The sequence below is a fragment of the Vipera ursinii genome (assembly GCF_947247035.1).
Source record: "Vipera ursinii genome assembly, chromosome: 11".
Taxonomy (NCBI): domain Eukaryota; kingdom Metazoa; phylum Chordata; class Lepidosauria; order Squamata; family Viperidae; genus Vipera; species Vipera ursinii.
In genome coordinates, this window is record NC_139524.1 from 19,682,901 (window position 1) to 19,692,203 (window position 9,303).

Sequence of the window (9,303 nt, forward strand, 5' to 3'; positions counted from 1 at the left end):
ACCTCAGTGGGAAACAGATAAAAATAAACACCTTTGGAAAAGAAAGGACCCATGCCCCAAATAAAGGGGCAAAGGGCAAATCCAGCGGTCCCCCACACCCCAATGCTTACCCGCCTTCTTCTGAATACTTGTGGGCAAAAGATATGATGTCCGATGCTCGTCCACTGCCGTCGCAGATGACCACGGGAAGTGGAGGCTCTTCAAGCAGATATTCCAAGACAATTGAGATCACATTGGGGCCACCTTCAACTACCAATCCTACCACAGGGACTCCTTGCCCCAGGCCTGTGGAATGAATCAGGCACACCATCAGAGGTCAACAAAAGGTTTTCAAGCTAGGGAGACCTCCACTTCTCCAGCGTTTGCAGTTTTATTGGAATCCATATTTACAGCATATTGCACATAATCCTGGATGCAGAATAAGAATAACAGAATGACAGAACTGGAAGGGATCTTGGATGTCATCTAGCCCAACCCTGCTCAAGCAGGAGACCTTATATCATTCCAGACAAGTGGCTGTCCTGTCTCTTCTTAAAAAGCTCCAGTGATAGAGCACCACCCACAACCTCTGGAGGCAAGTCGTTCCGCTGGTTAATTGTTCTCTCTGTCAGCAAATTTCTCCTTAGTTCCAGGTTGCTTCTCTCCTTGATTAGTTTCCATCCGTTGCTTCTTGTCCCACCATCAGATGCTTTGGAGAATAAGTTGTGGCAGCCCCTCAAATATTGGAAGACTGCTATCATGTCACCCCTGGTCCTTCTTTTCATTAGACTGGACATGCACAAATCCTGCAACTTTATGCACTTGGACCACACTTAATCATAAGGGCACACGTCACTCAACTATGACAACGGCTTCTCGTTTTGAGTTCCAAGGGCTGTCCTTAGGACCCAAGCCGAACTCTTTAGAGCTAGGTTGCAAATCATGGCTGTTTGACGTTAGAAACGACAGCTGAGCAGCCCTTTGCTATCCCTGCCCCACTCTGAGCGCCAGGCATAGGATGACAAAGGGAACCCCGCAGGTCATGAGGTCCATACAAGCTTAGTCAGCAGTCGGGAAGATCCTAGATTCAAGGGGAAATGAACATAGCAATAGCCATAGAACGTAGACCTATATGCCGCTTCATTAACTGCCCATTAAGCAGTTTACAGGTTCAGCCTCTTGCCCCCAACAATCTGGGTTCTCATTTTACCCACCTCGGAAGGATGAGAGGCTGAGTCAACCTTGAGCGGGTGAGGATCAAACTGCTGGCAGTGGGCAGAATTTGCCTGCAGTATTGCATTCTAACCACTGTGCCATCAGGGCTCCTCAACCATGGAAAACAACTAAGCCTCCTCTTGTTACAATGGTTAGGGCCTTTGAGGGCAAAAGACCTGAATCCCCTTACTTACGGGTGTTGATTTTCTGCAGAGAGATGTGCTTTTCCAGTTGGCGCCTCAGTTTCACCTCTGCCCCATATTTGCCCAGGGTGCCGTTGTCGGCGAGGATGAAGTGCGTATGGGAGCTGTTCAGCACACAAAGTTTGCTAAGTGGGTTTGACATCGTCTGATAAAGCTTTGTCACCTGTCCAGCAGAAAAGCAAAAGGTGGTTTGGGTTTAGTTGAGGGGCCCAAATCCCAACCCCACCGATGCAGACCTCTCGGGGTGTGACAGAAATTAAGTAATTACTGTCACCATGTAACCCTCTGCCATCCAGAGATGATTTCCCAGGAGGAAGAATGCCAGTTAATAGAAAGCTTTAACGAGAATGTCATCAGCCAGCCAAATATAAATTTTCAGACAGATGGCAGTTTGCATCCTCTCCTGGATAAGGTGGCCAGATGCAAAGAAAGGGGGTAGATTTGCAGCATCTGGTAGCATGAGCAAAGATGGAGCTTTCAACATGAAATCCACAACATAGATCATGCCAGCCCAAAGCCTGAGACGGATTAATTTAATTCTAGCATCCGTTGCATCCTTGTTTCCTCTTCAAACATATAAATAAAAGCTTCTTTGAATCAAGGCCATTTCTTGTGGAGGACACTTCTTGAAGGCATCAAGGTGAAAAAGGTTGAAGCTCAGGGGAATTCTGGTTAATTTGAAAAATGGAAGCAGAGGCTTCCTGTCTCCAGTTTGTAGTCTTCTTAGAAGAATGAAGGGAAATTCCTGCACACAACACCGATTTGCACAACACTAAGTTAGGAGTTAGCATTACCTCCAAACTGAATAAGAAAGTGACAGGAAAAATGAGGCTAAGCACAGAGCAGGAACTAAAAATGAGGCAACAGATTTAAGAAGAGTCTAACACAGGGGTCTTCAAACTTGGCAGCTTTAAGACTTGTGGACTTCAACTCCCAGAATTCCTCAGCCAATCCTGGCTGGCTGAGGAATTCTGGGAGTTGAAGTCCACAAGTCTTAAAGTTGCCAAGTTTGAAGACCCCTGGTCTACCAGATGGAAGAAAAATTGGTTAAAAACTCCCCCAAAGTGTGGGGCAAACTCACATCTTTCCCAAGTAGATCTTCCTTGTTTTCCACAATGCCCCACGGGGCAATGCCAATGGCACAGATGCGTCCTCTGGACTTGGAAGAATGGTCTTTCAGGGCATCTCCAACATGGCGAATGATTCCTGCAGAAAGGAAGAGACCAGCGCATCAACCTCTTCCCTGGGATGCTTGCATACCATTTAGAGAAGACTAAATGTATGTATCTATTAAAGACCTCCATCCCTTTCCCATATATTAAGACAGTCCCATTAGGACCTAAACTGGATATCTTCTTGAATGGCCAGATGGAAAACTGGTTTTACAATGATGGTACCCTTCTGCAGTTGTCTGGGACGGTCAATCTTCCACAACTTTTACAAGTTCCACCAAAGAAACTTTAGAAGTTCCACCAAATCTTTTGGCAGCGTAGCCTATCTAAAGCTCGTTGCTTTGTTTTGGCCTCCAGCAAAGCTTAGTCATGACTCATCCCCAGCGCAATAGTTACTGTAGTATCCTTCAAAGCACACTATGTTTCTTCATCTTTCACCCACACAAACACACCGTGCTAGAAAGCAGGGCCTTGATCTCAGCCAGGTGATGAACAGCTGACCCTTAGATACCTGTACTGACTCCTCCAGTGAAAATCCAAGCCCCAGTGGTCATGGCAGCCTTGATGAGACCCTTCCCAAACACTTGCTTAAGTTTGGGCTGCAGCTCAAAGTTTTGGAGCCCCCCATGGACAGATATTAAGAGCTTGGGGAGTTCTAGTTGCCAGTCCTTCACCATGAGTTGGAGCAGCAAGTCCGGCTTGGTATCATAGGACACTCGGATGTACTGCAAGATAAAAGGACACAGAAGCACTGCTGGATCTGTTCAACATCCCAGTTAGCTCATCTTCCAATTTGGCTTTCTTTCTAGCAAACTAGTTTGGTGGGGAAAGAGTTTGACCCTAGTCTAGTCTCAGGGTATTGTTTTCCAGATGTATTTTAGAGATTCCTGCCATATGTAGGAGAAGGAGGGGCGGAACCTGGGGCTGGCATTAAAAGAGGAATCAGCCTAGAATCCCTAGTTAGCCACCAGCAGACTAAGGCCAACCTCCTTTCAATTCCATTGTCCCCTGTCTAACTCCTAACTGCTAGCAGGTGCTGTTAATTGAAAAGATTCCTATGCATGAGCATTTAGCAACGTGTCGGTTTAATTGAACCTTCATGTGTGGATCTGGTCTTTTGCACCTGGCCCCAGGAGTTCCTAGCCCAACACCAGTGGCACATTTTATTTCATGAACACAATTTGACTCTTTGGGTTTCCTTTGGATTTTCTCAAAGGTCCCTTCTCCACATTGGCTTCCAAGTTGGCCTGGGCTGAAATCTGGGCATTGCCAAAGGGTGGATATCCCAAAACTCCCTTGCTGAAGGTGACTGAGAAGGCCACCTTGGACCGCCATCATTGACGCCTCTAAAGAATGAACCTTACTCACCATGGACTTATTGATGTGGCCGCCACCTTGGAACTCGAGATTTCCAAAGGCATTGGTGGGGAGGGCTTGGGTGTGTTTACTGATGGACCATTTTTCTGGCTGAGCCTCTGACTGCTTCGCTGGGTCTTCTCCATCCTTGTTTGCAGTTTCCACCGGAACGGGGATGTGTTGAGCAAGGAGTTGGCCACAGCAGCACCTACGGCCAAAGCAAAACCGAGACATGAAACCGGGCTCAACGGCTGGTATTGGACCATTTTTCTTCCTTTTGCTGTGTGGGGTTGTTACATACCCGAAGATTTTCTTTACACCAGTTGTTTAAAAACAAAACCAGTAAATTACAAAGAATCATAAAAGCAAACGCCAAGACAGAAGGAAAGGCACCTGGTAGCATCTTTGCTGTTGGCAATTACGCGGCTGCATTCTCTCTTGAAAAAGGTTTTCTCTATCCATGCTTTTTGACCCTGAGGGATGAAAACAGAGAAACGATTCAACCGAGGCTGAAGAGCAACGGCGGGGAGTGAAACCAGGAGGAGAAAAAGAGGCTGGAGCATCCTATTGGAGCCGCACAAACTTGGACACCCACTAAAGGGCACCAAGAACGTTGAAAAAATGATAGGAAGTCAGTCCTTGATTTAAAACGATTTGCTTAGTGGCCATTCAAAGTTACAATGGCACTGAAAAAAGCGACTTGTGACCCAGTCCTCACAGTTACAACACTGCAACGGCTGATCAAAGTTCAGGTGCTTGGCCAACGGCATGTATTTAGGAGGTTGCAGTGTCCTGGGGTCACGTGATCATCATCTGCAAAGTTCACAGCTGGCTTCCGAGAAGCGAAGTCAACGAGAGAAGCCAGGTTTGCTTAACCCTGCGTACCTTCTGTCTCGACTGAGACCCTTCCTCTATTATTGCCTCCCCTTGAAAGACGTCTCAAAGCTATTTACAAGCCTGCTTGAAACGGTTCCTGAAGGAACACGTTTTAGAGGTTCACCCAACACTGAACCCTAAAAGAATCAAACTGTCCGGGTTCCCACTATATACTAAGCCACCAAAATTAAAAAAAATGGAAACAAATTCAGTTCAGGCTAAAGAAACTTATTTATTTATTTGTTTGTTTGTTTGTTTCGATTTATATCCCGCCTTTTTCCCAAGGGACTCAAGGCGGTTTACAGGGGAAATTAAAACAATACAATATATATATACAGATAAAATTAAATAAAATTAAATAGCCCCAATAATTAACTAGAAATTAAAACCTTAACCCAAAACCCTCAGTCCAGGCCGGCAAGATCGAATAGCCAAGTTTTTAGGTCCCCGGCGAAATGAGCGAAGGTCGGGGGCCATCCGGAGTTCCACAGGCAGCTGATTCCAAAGGGCAGGCGTGCCCACCGAGAACGCTGTCCCCTTGGGGGCCGCCAGCCGGCACTCCCTGACCGGCAGCACCCTGAGGAGACCCTCCCTGTGGGAGCGCACAGGATGATGGGAAGTTGATGCTGGCAGCAGGTGCTCCCGAAGATAATCCAGACACATCCCATTTAGGGCTCTATAGGTCATTACCAGCACCTTGAATCTCACCCGGAGGGCAACCGGAAGCCAATGCAGCTCACGGAGTAGAGGCGTTACATGGGAGTATCGGGAAACCCCCATCACAACTCACGCGGCCGCATTCTGCACCAGCTGAAGCCTCCAGGTGGTCCTCAAGGGCAGCCCCATGTAGAGACCGTTGCAGTAGTCTAACCGGGAGGTCACAAGCGCATGCTTTGTAAAAGTATGTCTTCAAGCAACTTAATTTACCTTGTTCTTTGAACATTTTCACACATTATCTGCTCTGAAATCTCTTCTTTGTGGTAGAATTTCCAAAATGCTCCTGCGAAGTTAGGAGTTCCACCACTTTAAGGAAACCCCGTGAGCTGTATTTTTGGCTCACACCAATGACTTCCTTTCTTCTTTCAGAAACCCCCTGGAAGGAATTTCCATCTCTAATCTCCTGCGTGGTAGGAATCTCCAAAACTCTCTTGTGAAGTTAGGAATTGCACCACTTTAAGAAAAATCCATCAGGCGCATTTCAACTTGAACCAATGACTTCCGCTGAAGATCTTCTTCCAGAAACCCCATGACCTGGAAGGAGTTTGTGTCTCATGGAAGAACATGAGAACACATCAGCTCTGATTGTACCCCAATCTCCAACTGATTAAACCTCCTTTCCCCTCTCCAAACAGGATGGCTTAGACTAGAGCAAAGTCCAAGAATGTTGGCTCTTGCCCCCCTCAAAAAATGCCCAGCTAGACAAGGGGTTCTCAAATCCTCATCGGAGGCCAGCCTTCCTTTTCAGAGGAAATCTCAGCACAATTGACATAATTAAGACAATTGGAGCTAAGAGGACAGTCCTCCTCAGAGGCAGAACTCCACATTCCTTGAAAAAAAGAAGGTCACACAGCATTAATTAGATCTAATCCTTCTTACAGCAAGCTAAAGTTGGACCAGACTGCTCTATTTGAGGAAGTCACATTAATTGCCTGCATGGGAGCAATTTTTTCCCCCCTTGCAGAGTTTGGCTGCACTCACCGCACAATGAGTAGGACTGCTGGGGGTGGCTTTTCTCCTGCCGCTCATCACAATTGCCACTGTTTGCGGACAAGGTTTGTTATGGCCATCCGGGCCACATTCAGGGAAAGCAGGAGAGCCCAGACTTGATGTCTCAGGCTGCTGAGCTCCTAAGCTTGGACATGTCTTCTTTGTTAGGCCAGACTTTCCTTGACTGCTTCAGTGACTCAGCAACTTTAAGATATGCAGACTTCAACTCCCAGAATTCCCCAGCTAGCCAAAATGCCTTTAGGTAAAGGTAAAGGTTCCCCCGCACATGCGTGCTAGTCGTTTCCGACTCTAGGGGCCGGTGCTCATCTCCGTTTCATAGCCGAAGAGCCAGCGCTTCTCCGAGGACGTCTCCATGGTCATGTGGCCGGCATGACTAGACACCAAAGGCGCACGGAACGCTGTTACCTTCCCACCGGAGTGGTCCCTATTTTTCTACTTGCATTTTTACGTGCTTTCGAACTGCTAGGTGGGCAGAAGCTGGGACGAGTAACAGGCGCTCACTCTGCTACGCGGCACTCGGGATTCAACCAGCCAAACTTCCGACCTTCCGTTCAAGTTCAGCGTCCTAACCCACTGAGCCACCGCGTCCCCTTAAAATGCCTTTAGAGGTGTAATAATATGTGAGAATGAACTTGGGAGGCCCCATAAAGTGATGCTGCCTAAGGAATGGTCAGATAAGAGGGGATGTAGCCCTCGGCTGTATAACGGGCAGAGAAAGAGTCACAGAACCCTAAGGCTGGGAGGGAACTCCCTCCCCCATTGAGCTGCTATCCTTCAAAGAGAGCTTTCAGCCCCCCTCCCTCCTCCCCAGCACGAGGACTTTTCTTGGATCCAGGTCAAAACGACCACCTTACCTTCTGGGACCCAGAAATGGATCCCTTCAGAGAAGCGTGTTGGAGGGAACTGCTCATCCTTCGGAGGGAGCCGCTAAGCTTCCCTCCTGGCCCCTTCCTGGCCCCCAAACCTTTGCCCTCCATGGCTGGCTCGTTTCTACCAAGAATGCCCAAGGGTGAGCTTCATTCAGATGTTTTCCCAGTTGGAATCGTCCAAAGTCAGCAGATGGTGAAGTTCAGAAGATGCTCAGTCCCAAGGTGGATGTCTCTCCTTGTTAGAAATCTGAGTGATCCAAGCCACGTAAATCAGAAATATGAGGCAAAGACTGGCATAAAGCTATGTTTCTACCCCCTCTGATAACCTCCCCCCCTCCAGATTCTCTATAATCGGGGCTTAATGTACCCTCCCAGCCCCATTTAGTGGTTTCCAGCGGAGAGAGATTTAATAAATGGTGATTGAAGGTAAATCTACTTTAAAAAGCATCCGATCCAAAGGATTTTTACCCGAACACAGAGCACTCATCTGAACATTATCTGGTGCTGCCAAGCTGATAGGCAGAAGGGAAAAAGCAGAGGGCTAGAAGCTTAGGGATGAATGCCAAGAGAGGGGACAGGGAAAGGGCCTGGAGGGAGATTACCAAGGTCCTTTGAGAGAAGGAAGGTCCAAGCTGGTTTTCCAAATCAAAAAAGAGCAAGGATCGGTTTGACTCAGATGATTCTGAAGGGATCTTACGGAGCATAAGCACCAAGGATGTTTGAGAAACAACATGGTCAGAGTTTGGTCATGAATTACAGGGGGGGGGAAGAGTTTCGATGCACAGAAAGATGGTTGTGATGTTGACATCAGAACAAGTCCTAGAATTTTGCTTCCACAGAAGGCCCCACATAATCTTTCCTCCTCATTTGAGGTGATTTCTAAATAATTAGTTCAGCCCGGATCTCCTTGTGTCCAACTCCAAATATTTATGTCTGAATGCCTAGCAAGCTGGGCATGTCCAACTATGAATGCCAAGAAAAATACACATCAGCCGTCACTCTCCACTGTTCTTCTCCCAAATATGATTAGATTCTCTTATTGGAAGATATTTCTCTAATGCCACCAGTGCCCTCTGCGGGAGGTTTTGAAAATATATTTCTCATCCTTTATAACAGAATAACAGAGTTGGAAGGGACCTTGGGGGTCTTCTAGCTCTAGCAGGAGACCCTATACCATTTCAGACACATGGTTGTCCAATCGCTCTTAAAAACCTCCAGGGATGGAACACCCACAGATTCTGGAGGCAAGGTGTTCCACTGGTTAATTTCTAAGAAATTTCTCCTTAGTTCTAGGTTGCTTCCCTCCTTGATTAGTTTCCATCCATTGTTTCTTATTCTGCTTTCAGGTGCTTTGGAGAATAAGCTGACCTCCCCTTTTTTGTGGCAGCCTCTCAAATACTGGACGACTGCTATCATGACACTCTTAGTCCTTCTTTTCATTAGACTAGACATTCCCAATTTCCTCAACCGTTCTTCATAGGTTTTAGCCTCCAGTCCCCTGATCATCTTTGTTGCTCTTCTCTGCACTCTTTCTAGAGCCTCAACATCTTTTTTATATCATGGCATCGGAAAATGGATGCAATATTCCAAGTGTGGTCTTGGTCAAAATCCTATTAGAGCAGATTCTGGGTTCCCCAAATGCAGAAGTGGCATTTTGACATTTAAAAAAAAAAAAAACTCTGGGTACCAATGTCTGAAAATTGCCAGAAAACAGTTCCAGTTGCCAGCATCTCTTTCGAAGCAGCCTGCAGCCTCATTTGGTCAACTTTCATCACAACTCCTTCTACTTACATACACACAGTGAGTCACAAGCTGCACTTGCTCCCAGTCCCATGGCAGAGCAGAGGACACGATCCCAAGTGCAATTCTGTGGCCCCTGGTGGCATCTCACAAGGCACAGAAGGA

The 9,303-nt window shown here is 47.0% G+C and overlaps 1 protein-coding gene across 1 annotated transcript; it reads right to left on the reverse strand.

Moving 5' to 3' along the window:
- Nucleotides 1-106: 106 nt before the first annotated feature.
- Nucleotides 107-9,303, reverse strand: LOC310645586 (transient receptor potential cation channel subfamily M member 1-like; the record flags this gene model as incomplete). Its single annotated transcript, XM_083371415.1, has 8 exons — nt 9,190-9,303; nt 7,384-7,645; nt 4,319-4,398; nt 3,938-4,133; nt 3,081-3,294; nt 2,479-2,603; nt 1,389-1,560; nt 107-285 (listed from the first exon to the last, which is right to left on the reverse strand). Exons 2-8 carry the CDS (start codon nt 7,504-7,506, stop codon nt 107-109), a joined length of 1,089 nt encoding a protein of 362 aa, XP_083227541.1. The 5' UTR covers nt 7,507-7,645; nt 9,190-9,303.